Raw genomic sequence first — 14,053 nt, forward strand, 5'->3', positions numbered from 1 at the left:
ATGTTCATCTATCTTGTTTAAAAATTAATTTCGTCTTTTCATTTTTTTTTTTTTCTATTAAAAAGAAAATCAATATAATGAAGCTGCTAATTTTAATTATTGGTATATTATTTGAAGCAGTTATTTTGAGTCATTCAAAATCAGCAACATTAGTGTGTCAAATAGTATGTGAACGACAAAACTTTCAGCCAAATGATGACTTGTATCTAGGCTGGAAAATAGTTAATGCAAGTGGAATTCATATTGACTTTGAGGTATATTTAATTTTGTATTTTTAATTTAAAAAACTTGATGAAAAAATATATTTAAAATTAAATGAAAATAATTTTTGAAGATAAGAACGTCAGTTGGCAGTGATGGCATTAATCCAAGTAGACAAATTTTATTTATTAGTGATGCTCAAACTCAATTGGAATATGAAGATCATCACTTTACTGGTTCATCTACTGGAAAATTTGATATTTGCATTACGACACGTTTCGACAAAGGTATATGATAAATATTTTTTTCAAATAAATTGAATTAAATTTTAATAATATTTCTTAATAAAATTTCAAGGTGATGAAAATTCAAAGAAGCTTGTTTACTGGACAATAAGGAATTCAACGTATTCAAAAAAAAAATTATTTATATGAAAAAAATATTTACATTCGCGTTATCTATGACTATACCAGCTGGGCTAATAATAAACATTCTGTTCTATTGTATTCTACATTGCTGAAATTATTTTAAACACTTAAATATCATCAAAATTTATGAATGTTTTGAATGATAATATAGAATAATTTAAAACTATTAAAAATAATAATTTTTTTTATATTTTTAAATGACTTTTTATCCTTAAGTTAATGTATTTCATAAAATAAATACATATATACATTTAAAAAATTTATTATCACAATAATAAAAATGATAAATAAGATGATAATTAAAAAATATTTTTTAATTATTTGTGGTAATTTAAAAATTTTATTTTAAAAACCTATTTATCCTGTTTATGAAAATGAAAATATTTAAGTTTTAATGAAGCAGAAAAAAAAAAAAAATATATTATAAAATGTTTCTATTCAACACACAACACAATTCTTATTTATTTTTTTTTTTTTTATAATGTTGAGGATAATAATCATAAAAATCTCACAAGTCACAGTGATGTGAAAAAAAAAATTAAAATTGATAATTGATTTTTTTGCTTATTATTTTTAATGTGACAACCGGTTTTTTTATCATAAAATCTTAAAATTATTAATGATAATAAAAATAAACCAGTTTTAAAATTTAGGAAATATAAAAAGATAATTTTTTTCTTGTCATTCAAAGTTTGCAAAAATAATTATTTTCATGATAAGCAAAACGTGATAATTTTTTTTTTTTTTTTTATCTTATTCAATAACAAAGTCGGTAAAAATAAATTTCAAAATAGATAATAAATTGATATCTATAAATAATTTATTTATTTATATTATTAATGATTTTTTACATGATAATTTGATAATAAAAGAAAAATAAATAAAATTGACAATCGAGTTGTGATTTTTATGTACAAAAAAAAAAAAAAATCAACTGTCAATCTCAATAAATTATAATCTTTAATATATTTTTTTTTATTTATTATTTTATATTATTTTGTGTGGTAAATGGTCATAAATATTCACTCTGTGAATCTGTGATCCGATTGAAATGATAAGTGGGGAGAAAAAAAAATAATCACATATAAATATTAGGTTCAACGAACAAAAATATTCATTCCCAGTTTCAAGCAGTTACATGCTGCTTGTGTGATTGAGCTGAGCAGAGTTGAGTATCAAGGCTATCAGTGGAAAAAATTAAAAATAAAAATATGCTGATCACGTAAGTTCAACAAAAACATATAATAATACTCAATCTATTATTTTTTTTTTTTTATCATTCTAATAACGAAATACTAGCTCACTATATTTTAAAAATAGAAAAAAAAATTTTCAACGTTTTGAATCTTATTCTAAATATAAAAAAAAATCTACTTGATCAATTTTGTTATAAAAAATAGTTCAATATCAAAATTTGTTAATTCAATAATTTAATAAAAATATTTTATATAGATTTTTTAAAAATTAAATAGTCTAAAGTTTATTCTCGTGTGGTTATAGAAATTTTTCTAACATAATTTTGAATAAATATAAAATACAAAATAAAAAAGAAAATAATTTTTTAATTTTGAAAAATAAATTAAATAACTAAGCATGAATAAATATAAATTTAAATTGTCTTTGTCTACTGCAAAAAAAAAAAATTATAAACAAATAAATTTAATTTCCTGATTTTTAAAATTCATAATAGATCATCGTCCTTGATGATGGCAATGGCCTTGCTAATCACCATGGTCAAGTCAACAACAACATCACCATTAAACGATGATAATTATGAAACCATATCACGTGCAAAAGCACTATTGAATAAAATTGATAATGAATACAGTATTTGGAATAATAAATTAACAGTTGCAGCCTGGAATTATGCATCAAATTTAACTGATGAAAATCTTGCAAATCAATTAAAAATATCAAGTGATTTTGCTGAATATATACGTGAAATGTATAAAGAAGTATCTCAATTTCCATGGAAAAATATTAACAATTTTGATATTAATAGAAAATTTTCAAAGCTAGCATCACCAGGATCAGCAGCATTGTCAAAAGAAAAATATATGGAATATCAAGAAATAATAACTGGCATGGAAAATTTATATTCAACAGCAAAAGTATGTGATTATAATGAATTTGATAATTGTAATTTGAATTTAGAACCAGAAATAACTGAAATAATGATGACAAGTCGTGAACCAGAAAGATTAAAACATTTATGGAAATCATGGCGTGATGCATCTGGTAAAAAAATGAAAAATGATTATATAAAATATATTGAACTCAGTAATGAAATAGCAAGATTAAATAATTATACTGATATGGCTGCATACTGGATGAAAGAATATGAGACAGATAATTTTCCCGATCAAATTGAATTATTATGGCAACAAATAAAACCATTGTACTTACAAATTCATGCATATGTACGTCGTCAATTATTAAATAAATATGGTACCAATGTATTGTCAAAAGATGGTCCAATACCAGCTCATTTATTGGGCAACATGTGGGCACAAACATGGAATAACATAGCTGATTTTACAACACCATATCCAGGTAAAAAGCTACCAGATGTTACTGAAGAAATGATAAAACAAGGCTATGATGAAATTAAAATATTTAAAATTGCTGAAGATTTTTTTACATCATTAAATTTAACACCAATGCCAGATACATTTTGGAATAATTCAATATTAAAAAAACCTGATAATGTTGATCTTATTTGTCATGCAAGTGCATGGGATTTTTATGATTCAAATGATTTTCGTATAAAACAATGTACAAGAATAAATATGGAAGATTTATTAACAGCTCATCATGAAATGGGACATATAGAATATTTTCTACAATACAAAAATCAACCAATAATGTATAAAGAAGGTGCTAATCCTGGTTTTCATGAAGCTGTTGGTGATACAATTTCATTGAGTGCATCAACACCAGAACATCTCAAAGAAATTGGTCTTTTAAATGATACATCATCTGATCAAGAAGCTTTTATAAATCATTTGTACTTAAAAGGTCTTGATAAAATTGTTTTTCTTCCATTTGCTTATATGATGGACAAATGGAGATGGAATGTTTTTCAAGGAAAAACAAAACCTGATAAATACAATGATGATTGGTAAGATTATTTATTTATTTATCATTTAAAATGAATTTGTTTTTTTAAATGTAAATTTTATTACTTACAGGTGGAAACTTGCTCTTGAGTATCAGGGAATTGTACCACCTGTTGAAAGATCATCTGATGATTTTGATCCAGGTGCAAAGTATCATATTGTTGCATCAGTTGAATATATTCGTTATTTTGTAAGTTTTGTTGTACAATTTCAATTTCACAAAGCTCTTTGTATTGAAGCTGAACAATATGATCCAGAAAATCCCCTGAGTAAACCACTTAGTCAATGCAACATCTATGGAAATAAAAAAGCTGGAAAATTATTTTCGTAATGATAATTTAAATATTATTAAATTGTTTTTGTTAATTAATTTTCTTTGTTTAATATAGTTTTATTATTTTAGTGATATGTTGAGTCTTGGATCATCTGTTCCTTGGCAAGATGCAATGGAAAAAATAACTGGACAACGACAAATGGATGCCAGTGGTCTTTTAGAATACTTCAAACCACTCAGTGATATGCTAGAGGCTGAAAATTTAAAAAATAATGAATATATCGGTTGGAAAAGTAAGAATAAATTTTAAATTAATCAATTGATTTTGTATTTATTTTGACAATTTTTGAATAACTATACAATTTTAATTTCATTAATTATATTTTTTCAGATTGAGACTTATTATTATTTTTTAATAAGATAAAAATAAATTTGTTGAATACCACAATTATTTAAATAATAACTTAAAAGAAAATAAATACGAGGTAATTTATGAGCTTGTTATCACACTCCTCCAAGAATCATCATTTTTTACAAAAAAAAAAAAAAAAAAAAACCACTGATTTATTTGTAAAAAAATATATAAAATCAAATGAAAAAAAAAAAAAAAAGGAAACCATGTGAATTTTTAAATATAAATGATATGAATGTTCGAAGTTAATAAATTTAAAAAATATTATTTGCCACGACCACGTCCTCGTCCACGTCCTCTTGTTGTTGTTTTAGTCTGGCCTTTGCTAGTTGATGCTCCAGCATTTGTTGTTTTTGTTGGTTTTTTAACTTTAATCATTCTATCTTTTTCCAAGTTATCATCTTTATCTTTATCTTCATCTTCATCATCATCATCATCAATAATTTCATCACCATCACTACCAAAACCAGATTCTTGTGATGCTTGTATAGATTTTTTTTTCGGTGCATCACCAATTTTATATGGCATTATTGGTGCTTTTTTATTATACATTCTTGTAAATGCAGCTTTGACTTTTGATTCAATTCCTTGCATTGGATCACGTTGTCCTGGCCATAATGAACATTCAATTAAACCTTCTAAATCATCTTTTAACATATGATAATGTATCATTGTTTCAACAGCACTTTCAACTCCATCAGAGCCATCAACAACAAGTGGTCTAACAACAGCATCACGTAATGGTTTTAAATAATCAAATATAACAGCGTCTTTACTTGCACCAGTTACAAGACGTGTATGTGATGTTATTTCTTGTAATAATCTATCAAATTTACGTGCTGTTGAATTTTTACCAAGCCAACTTGGAAAATTAGTACGACCAACAGTATTACCAGACATTAATGTACCAGGTATAACAGATGAAAAACATGCTTGTACTGGTAACAATGACCATGCATCACGTGAACGTATTGCTTTTTCAATAACATCACCAATTGATAAACTATCAGCACTCAATGCAATTCTTTCTAATGTTTCACATTTTGGTGCTTTTGGTATTATTGTTAAATAATTTTCTTGTACAAATAAACTACCAATATTATAATCATGAAAAAATAAATTACTTTTATCATGTATTGACATATTTTTATGTGCTTCACAACTAAATACTTTTTCAACAACACTCCATGGTGTTAATTTTTCATCTTTATTAATTTTATTTGTTAAATTTTCATTTGTTATATTTGATAATTCATCACCACTTCTCATTGATAAATAATTTATAACTTGACGTATATCATATCCTGACATTTCAATTATTTTATCAATATCATCTTTTGTTATTTTTATTTTTTCAGCATAACATAATGACATCATAGCACCACGTATTTGTTCAAGTTTTGGTTTTGTAAAACGTAAATCAAATGTATAATTAACAAGTGTACGCATTTTTGGATTATTACGATCATTACAAATACAAACAATTGGTATATCTGTTGATTTTATTAAAGCAATTAATTCTTGTAAACCACCACGATCTTCATTACCAGCCATACCATCAACTTCATCCATTAATAATACATGTTTTAATGACATATTTTTACCATCATTTTCATTATTTGAATTATTATCTATTGAAAAATAATCTTTGGCTGTTTTATTTGAAAGAATTGTTGATATTTGATTTTGTAATAATTTTTTACTTCTTGTATCTGATGCATTAAATTCAAGTAAATCAAAACCAAGTTCTTTACATGCAACTTGTACTGTTGTTGTTTTACCAATACCAGGTGGTCCAGATAATAAACATGCTTTAAAATATGCACCATCATCACTTTTAGCAAATGGTGATGGACGTGTTAATTTTGTGCTTTTATTATTTTGATTTTTATGCCAATTTTTTAACCATAAATAAAATTTTTTAGCACAACTTTTATCTGTTTGTTGACCAATTATTTGTTTCATTGTTTTTGGACGATATTTTTCAACAAGAGCTGCTGTTGGTTCAACATATGGTAAATTAATTTTAATATTATTATCTATTTTATTATCTTTGATTGTTTTTGTTACTGGTTCTTTTTTTTCAATCAGTTTTATTGGTGTTTCATTGTTTATTATTTTTTCTTTTTCTTTAGTTTCATTTTTATTATTTGGCGTGTCAACTGATGATGTTAATGATGCTGATGATGAACTACTTCCAGTTCTTGTTTTATCTTCATTTGATAATGTTTTTGGTACATATAAACTAGTATCAAGAGGTTTAGTATCTTCTTTGAATGATTTATTATGATTATCTTTTTTAGATTTAGTTAAAATAATATCTGTAGCTTTACCAGCTTTTCTTGTTCTTATTAAATCCAATAATTCATCTTCACTAATTTTTTTAATTTTTAATACATCAGCTTTGTTTAATTTTGATTCACCAGCTTGATCACCAACAACAAGATAATTTGTTTTTTTTGATAATGCTGCAACTGTTCTACCACCGTATTTTTGTATCAGTTCATCAGCTTCAAATCTTTCAAGTGAATCAAGAACTCCAGTTACAACAAATGTCAAACCAGCAAGACAATTTACAGCACCAACTGGAATTTCTTTTGAGCCTGGATTTCTTGCACCACCACGAGACAAGTAACTTTGATAAGATGCTGCATGTTGTTTTTTTTTAATAATTCTATCTTCAAGAAAATCAAAATCATCTTCAGTTGCATTTTTTTTATTGTCTGGTTTTTTATTTTCTTCAATTTCAACTTCATGCTTTTTTGTTTTTTTTTTATCAATCTTTGATGATTTTTTAGCATCATTAGTATTTTTTTTTGTTGAAGAACTTGGTTCTTCATTATTTTTAGAAATATCTAATGTTTCTTTTATCTTTTCAACATGATTACTTGATTTTTCTTTTACCTTTTTATCATCATTTGATTTGATTTTCATTTCATCATCACGAACCAATTTTTTCTCTTCTTTTTTATTTTTTTCATCATTTGATTTAATTTTTATTTCATCTTCATCAATTAATTTTTTTTCTTCTTTTTTATCTTTATTTTTTTTATTTCTATCATCATTTGATTCAATTTTCATTTCAACATCATCACTTAATTTTTTCTCTTCTTTTTTAACATTATTTAATTCAGGTTTCACTTCATCATCCTGAATTTTAATTTTTTTAGCTTCTTTTTCAATATCACTATCACGATTTTTTCTTTTAGATGTTGTCTCACCATTTGATGAATTTTTAAGTGTTTTATCAATAATATTTTCATTGTCAAATTGATCAAGTACTGCTATAAAATCATCATCATCCATATGATAATCAGCTTCTTCTACTTTTTTTTGAATTGTTGGTTGATTAACACGTTTTATTGGAACACGAGAAAACATTTCTGCAATACTTGGTACTTTTTTATCTTTTTCATGACTTTTAGTTTTTGTATTTGGTTTTTTTTTATTTTTTGGTGTTTTTTCATCATCAGATGAACCAAGTTTTTTATTTTTTTCATTTAATTTATCTTTATCATTTTGTTTTTTAGGTGTTTTATGATCATCTGTTGATTTTTTAGCTGATTTATTTTTAATTTTATCATTTGAATGTTTCTTTTTATGTGAATTATCACCATCAGAATCCGACAAAGGATGTTTATCACTGGATTTTTTCTTGTTAATAATTTTTTCTTTAGCAGATTTTTTTTTTGGAGGTGTATCACTATCAGAATCCGACAAAAAATGTGTATTTTTAGTTTTTTCTAATTTTTTAGTAGGTTTTGTTGGCTTTTTTTCAAAATCATCTTCATCATCATCATCATCTGAAAGCAACACAAGTTTTGAAGTTGGTTTTTTAACATTTTTTTTAGCTTTTGATAGTTGAGGTGTTGCAATGACAATGTCATCATCTGATGACGACGATATACATCTGTTGTTTACTTTTTTTTCTGGTGGTTTACTTGTACTTGGAGTATTTTTAACTTGAAAAAATGACCTAATATCCTACGAATAATAAATAATAAAAAAAACATTAACAACAATAAATTATAGCATTTATATTTTAACCTAGAAATTATTATAAACAAAATATATAATTTCTTACCCGTGGCATTGTCGTAATTGTTTATTAAATATTCACTGTAATTTAACTCCAGCCTGTTGAGTCGCAATTTATTATGATTTTTATCTTGTAAATAAACAATCAAGCCACCAACATTAACATGAATGATTAAAATGCCTTATAATTTATATTTTTTTTTAACACATTTTTCCCACACACATATACAACACATGCAAAAACGCGCGCGTCAAAAACAACACACCAAAAAAATTCCCGCGCGCGTAACCCGTTAATCTAGGGATTTTGATTTTTTAATTTCATCATTTTCTATTTTGATATCTCTGTCTAAATATAATAATAATCAAATTTTTTATACGCAAATGTTCACATGTTTTTCTTTTTGCCACGACTGATTAATCATAATTGTTTTTTTTTATAAAAAAACAATTGAATATGATTATTTAATGTGATTCATTTTTATCATTTTATAAATTGTTTATCAAAAGTTGAAATAATCAACATTTCAACACATAAAAAGTGTAAAATAATATTATCGGCATTACTGGCTAACCTCACAATTAAAAATGGTTAAGGAATTATATCGTGAAGGCGATTCTAATCGTTTAATGTAAGTAATTATTGTTAATTAATCATAAAAAACAAAAAAATTGAATTATTTACTTTTCTTGTATCATTTGTAATCAATTTCTCCTTTTAATTTTTATTTATTGTCAATGCTTTTTTATCTTTAAAATACGTATTAAAAAATAAAAATATTAATTGTTATTTTAATTATTTATTATTGTCAATGAGACAATAATAAAACAAGTGTGACAATTGAATATTTAAAAAAAGTTGGAGTAAATTATATAAATATTGGAGTAAATTATTAAGTGTTGTTGTTGTTGTTTTTCTAGTAAACACGTACAGTTTGGTGTCTCCAGTAGTACAGAGATAAAACAACAAGGTCATGTACCAGTTGTTGGATCAGCTTTATACACCGAGATTGGTCATGCACCAAGACCATTTGGTGCACTTGATAAACGTATGGGTGTTACTGAAAAGGGTCAACACTGTCAAACATGTGGAAAAGGTTTACAAGATTGTATTGGACATTTTGGTTACATGGATCTTGAGTTACCAGTATTTCATGTTGGTTTTTTTCGTCAAATAATATCAATATTACAAATGATATGTAAAAAATGTTCACGTGTTATGCTTGATCCAGATCTTAAAAATGAATATTTACGTAAAAGTAAAAATTCAAAACTTGATTATGTTGCTAAAAAAATATTGAAAAAACAAATATTAGAAAAAGTTAAAAAAACAACAATATGTCCATACTGTAAAGAATTAAATGGTGTTGTTAAAAAAGGTGGTTTATTAAAAATAGCACATGATAAATATCGTTCAAAAAAAAAAGACAACCCAATTGTATTAAAAAAATTAGCTGAATATGATAATATATTTGATGAAAATAAAGAAATTAAACAAATACTTGAAAAAAGTATGGTACAAACATTAAATCCACTTGAAGTTGAAGCATTATTTAAAGCAATACCACTAGAGGATATGAGTTTATTAATGATTGCAAATGATGCTAAACCAGAGGATTTAGTTATACGAAGAATACCAGTACCACCAATATGTATACGTCCAAGTGTTAAATCAGATTTTCGTGCTGGTACAAATGAAGATTCATTAACTGGTAAATTAACTGAAATACAAATAATAAATACTGCAATTGGTAAACACATTGCATCTGGTGCTAAAATACAAAATTATAATGAACACTGGGAATTTTTACAGCTACATGTATCATTATATATTAATAGTGAAATGTCTGGTATACCATTAAATATGCAACCTAAAAAATCACTACGTGGTATTGTACAAAGATTAAAAGGTAAACAGGGTCGTTTTCGTGGTAATTTATGTGGTAAAAGAGTTGATTATTCAAGTCGTACTGTTATATCACCAGATCCAAATTTACGTATTGAACAAGTTGGTATACCAAAATATGTTGCTAAAATATTAACATATCCACAACACGTTAATAGTGCAAATATTGAATTATTAAGAAAACTAATAATAAATGGTCCAGATGTACATCCAGGTGCAAATTTTGTAAAAGATAAAGATACAAAAAATCGTAAATTTCTTAAATATGGTAATCGTCATAAAATTGCACAGGATTTAAAGTATGGTGATATTGTTGAACGACATTTAATGGATAATGATCTTGTGCTATTTAATCGTCAACCATCACTTCATAGATTAAGTATAATGTCACACAGAGCTAAAGTATTGGAACATAGAACATTTAGATTTAATGAATGTGCATGTACACCATATAATGCTGATTTTGATGGTGATGAAATGAATATACATTTACCACAAACTGAAGAAGCAAGAGCTGAGGCACTTATTTTAATGTCATCAAAATCAAATCTTGTTACACCACGTAATGGTGAATTAATCATTGCAGCAACACAAGATTTTATAACTGGTGGTTATTTAATAACACAAAAAGATACATTTTTTAATAGAATACAAGCATGGGAATTGGCAAGTTGTTTATTAGCTGGTGACGATTCAAATATGGATATAAAATTACCAATACCAGCAATTATTAAACCATATGAATTATGGACTGGTAAACAAATATTTAGTTTAATATTACGTCCAAATGATAAAACTAAAATTAAAGCAAATCTTGAAACACGTGTTAAAGTTAAATTACAATCAAAATTATATAAAAGAGAATTTTGTTTAGCTGAGGGTTATGTAATTATTAGAAATTCTGAATTAATTGCTGGTGCAATGGTCAAGCTGACACTTGGTTCTGGTTCAAAAAATAATATATTTTATATATTACTACGTGATTGGGGTGAAGAATCAGCAACAACAGCAATGTGGAGATTAGCTAGAATGGCTAGTCATTATTTAATGAATCGTGGTTTTTCAATTGGTATTAGTGATGTTAAACCAGATAAAAAACTTATTCAAGGAAAATTAGAACTTCTTGATAAAGGTTATGAACAATGTGATGAATTTATTGAAGAAATGAAAAGTGGACGAATGAAAAATATACCTGGTATGTCTATTGAAGAAACACTTGAATCAAAATTACTTGGTACATTATCAAAACTTCGTGATGAAGCTGGTAATACATGTTTTGAAAATCTTCATCCAAGTAATAGTCCATTAATAATGGCAAAATCTGGTAGTAAAGGTAGTTATATTAATATTGCACAAATGATTGCTTGTGTTGGACAACAAGCTGTTAGTGGTAAACGTGCACCAGATGGTTTTGAAAATCGTTCATTACCACATTATGAAGTTAATTCAAAAGCACCAGCAGCAAAAGGTTTTGTATCAAATTCATTTTTTTCTGGTTTAACACCAACTGAATTTTTTTTTCATACAATGGGTGGACGTGAGGGTCTTGTTGATACTGCTGTTAAAACAGCTGAAACTGGTTATATGCAACGTCGTTTAGTTAAAAGTTTAGAAGATCTTTGTTTAAGTTATGATATAACTGTTAGAAATTCAGTTAATGAAGTTATACAAATTGTTTATGGTGGTGATGGTCTTGATCCATCATATATGGAAGGTGATGATCGTCCAGTTAATTTTGAACGTGTATTAAATCATGTTAGAGCAATATTACCAGATAAAAATGAAAAATCATTTGATGGACCAACACTTGAAAAAGCAACAATGACATTATTAGGAGGTGATGAGTATTCATGTTTAAGCTATGATTTTAAAGATAAATTAATTAAATTTTTATTATCAATAGCTGATAAAATAACATTAAATAGAAAATATTATCCAGAAGAATCAAAAATTTCACAACAATTAGAACGTATAACATTATCACAACTTGTTGAATTTGTATTTACATGTAAAGAAAAATATATGAAATCGAAAGTTGAACCTGGTACAGCTGTTGGTGCATTAGCAGCACAAAGTATTGGTGAACCTGGTACACAAATGACACTTAAAACATTTCATTTTGCTGGTGTTGCATCAATGAATATAACACAAGGTGTACCACGTATTAAAGAAATTATAAATGCAACAGCTAAAATAAGTACACCAATTGTATCAGTTAAACTTGAAGTTGATAATGATCCTGATAAGGCTAGAATTGTCAAAGGATTAATTGAAAGAACAACTATTGGTGAAATTACAGAATTTATGGAAGAAATTTATCGTCCAGATGATTGTTTTCTTCTTCTTAAACTTGCTACTAACAGAATGCAATTACTTCAATTACAAGTTAATGCTGAATCAATAAGATTTTCATTAATTAAATCAAAACTTAAATTAAATCCACGTGATGTTACTGTTATGAGTGATTCAATAATATCTATTAGACCAAATTCTGATAAACACAGTATGAATTATCAATTATCAATGTTAAAAGAATCTGTTCTTAATATTGTCGTTCAAGGAATACCATCTATTTCACGAGCTGTTATTAATAAAAATGAAGGTGGAAAAACAACAACGTATCAAGTATTTGTTGAAGGTGATAATCTTCGAGATATCATGGCAACATGTGGTGTTGATGGACATAAAACAAAATCAAATAATACTATTGAGGTAAATAAATTTTTATTTTATTTTAATTGTTTTTAAATTAAAAATTAATTTTGAATTTTTTAAGGTGGCCAAAACATTGGGTATTGAAGCTGCAAGAAAAGTCATTGGTAGAGAAATTAAAAGTGTCATGGCAACTCATGGAATGAGTATTGATAGAAGACATGTTATGCTTGTTGCTGATTTAATGGCAGCTAGAGGAGACATACTTGGTATAACTCGTCAAGGTTTAGCTAAAATGAAAGAATCTGTTTTAAATTTAGCATCGGTAATTATTTAAATTTTTATAATTTATTAATGACATTATCTAATTTATCATCATAATACATACAAATATTTTAATTTTACAGTTTGAAAAAACAGCTGATCATTTATTTGATGCTGCATATTATGGACAAAAAGATGAAATATGTGGAGTATCTGAATCAGTTATCATGGGAATACCAGTTCCAATTGGTACTGGTTCTTTTAAATTGTTACAAAAATCAAATCGTGATGAGATCACCAAAAGTTCACTTATTTTTGATGCACCAAATGACAATCCATAAAATCAAAACTTTCCATGAAATTATCAGACCATCAAGTACATAATATTGTCAATATAATAATTATTATTTCAACATTAAACAGTTTTGTAAATATAAATTAATAAATGATTAGTTTATCATTTTTTATTTTAGTTTGTTCATTCAATGGAAAATTTTAGTCAATAATCTAAATATAATGGGGACATGTATATATATTTTTTTTTATTTAGAGACACTTTGCTATTTATCAAGCTAAAAATTCAATAAAAAAAAATAAAATATACATTTATTATTATGAATTTTGCATGTTTTACAAAAATAGAAAATATATTTTAACATCAATATGGTTAATTTATTTTTGAATGAACTGACAAGTTACTGCATTGTTATTTGTAACCATGGTTTTTTTGTTATTTATTTTTTTTTATTTTTTTGACCT

At 25.7% G+C, this 14,053-nt stretch overlaps 3 protein-coding genes and 1 long non-coding RNA gene across 4 annotated transcripts; 3 read left to right on the forward strand and 1 right to left on the reverse strand.

Annotated features, from left to right (window-relative positions):
* Nucleotides 1–173: 173 nt before the first annotated feature.
* Nucleotides 174–674, forward strand: LOC122855722. Its single transcript, XR_006374092.1, has 3 exons — nt 174–254; nt 335–488; nt 559–674. It is a non-coding gene; the product is annotated as an uncharacterized LOC122855722 (long non-coding RNA).
* Nucleotides 675–1,727: 1,053 nt separating this feature from the next.
* Nucleotides 1,728–4,721, forward strand: LOC122855726 (angiotensin-converting enzyme-like). The gene is made up of 5 exons (XM_044157289.1): nt 1,728–1,851; nt 2,320–3,750; nt 3,821–4,075; nt 4,152–4,315; nt 4,414–4,721. The coding sequence occupies exons 1-5, from the start codon at nt 1,841–1,843 to the stop codon at nt 4,416–4,418; spliced, it is 1,866 nt and encodes a 621-aa protein (XP_044013224.1). The 5' UTR covers nt 1,728–1,840; the 3' UTR covers nt 4,419–4,721.
* Nucleotides 4,628–8,864, reverse strand: LOC122855724 (replication factor C subunit 1). The gene is made up of 2 exons (XM_044157287.1): nt 8,519–8,864; nt 4,628–8,418 (listed from the first exon to the last, which is right to left on the reverse strand). The coding sequence occupies exons 1-2, from the start codon at nt 8,525–8,527 to the stop codon at nt 4,699–4,701; spliced, it is 3,729 nt and encodes a 1,242-aa protein (XP_044013222.1). The 5' UTR covers nt 8,528–8,864; the 3' UTR covers nt 4,628–4,698.
* Nucleotides 8,865–8,880: 16 nt separating this feature from the next.
* On the forward strand, nt 8,881–13,840 carry LOC122855723 (DNA-directed RNA polymerase III subunit RPC1). The gene is made up of 4 exons (XM_044157285.1): nt 8,881–9,104; nt 9,394–13,090; nt 13,155–13,355; nt 13,438–13,840. The coding sequence occupies exons 1-4, from the start codon at nt 9,061–9,063 to the stop codon at nt 13,633–13,635; spliced, it is 4,140 nt and encodes a 1,379-aa protein (XP_044013220.1). The 5' UTR covers nt 8,881–9,060; the 3' UTR covers nt 13,636–13,840.
* The last annotated feature ends 213 nt before the right edge of the window (nt 13,841–14,053 follow it).

Source organism: Aphidius gifuensis, linkage group LG4 (genome assembly GCF_014905175.1).
Source record: "Aphidius gifuensis isolate YNYX2018 linkage group LG4, ASM1490517v1, whole genome shotgun sequence".
Classification (NCBI taxonomy): Eukaryota; Metazoa; Arthropoda; class Insecta; order Hymenoptera; family Braconidae; genus Aphidius; species Aphidius gifuensis.

Coding starts and splice junctions, on each gene's coding strand:
- LOC122855726 (XM_044157289.1), top strand. Junction 3,751..3,820: donor GATAAATACAATGATGATTG/GTAAGATTATTT, acceptor TATTACTTACAG/GTGGAAACTTGCTCTTGAGT. Junction 4,076..4,151: donor AAAGCTGGAAAATTATTTTC/GTAATGATAATT, acceptor TTATTATTTTAG/TGATATGTTGAGTCTTGGAT.
- LOC122855723 (XM_044157285.1), top strand. CDS start 9,061: ATGGTTAAGGAATTATATCGTGAAGGCGATTCTAATCGTTTAAT. Junction 13,091..13,154: donor AATCAAATAATACTATTGAG/GTAAATAAATTT, acceptor GAATTTTTTAAG/GTGGCCAAAACATTGGGTAT. Junction 13,356..13,437: donor CTGTTTTAAATTTAGCATCG/GTAATTATTTAA, acceptor TTAATTTTACAG/TTTGAAAAAACAGCTGATCA.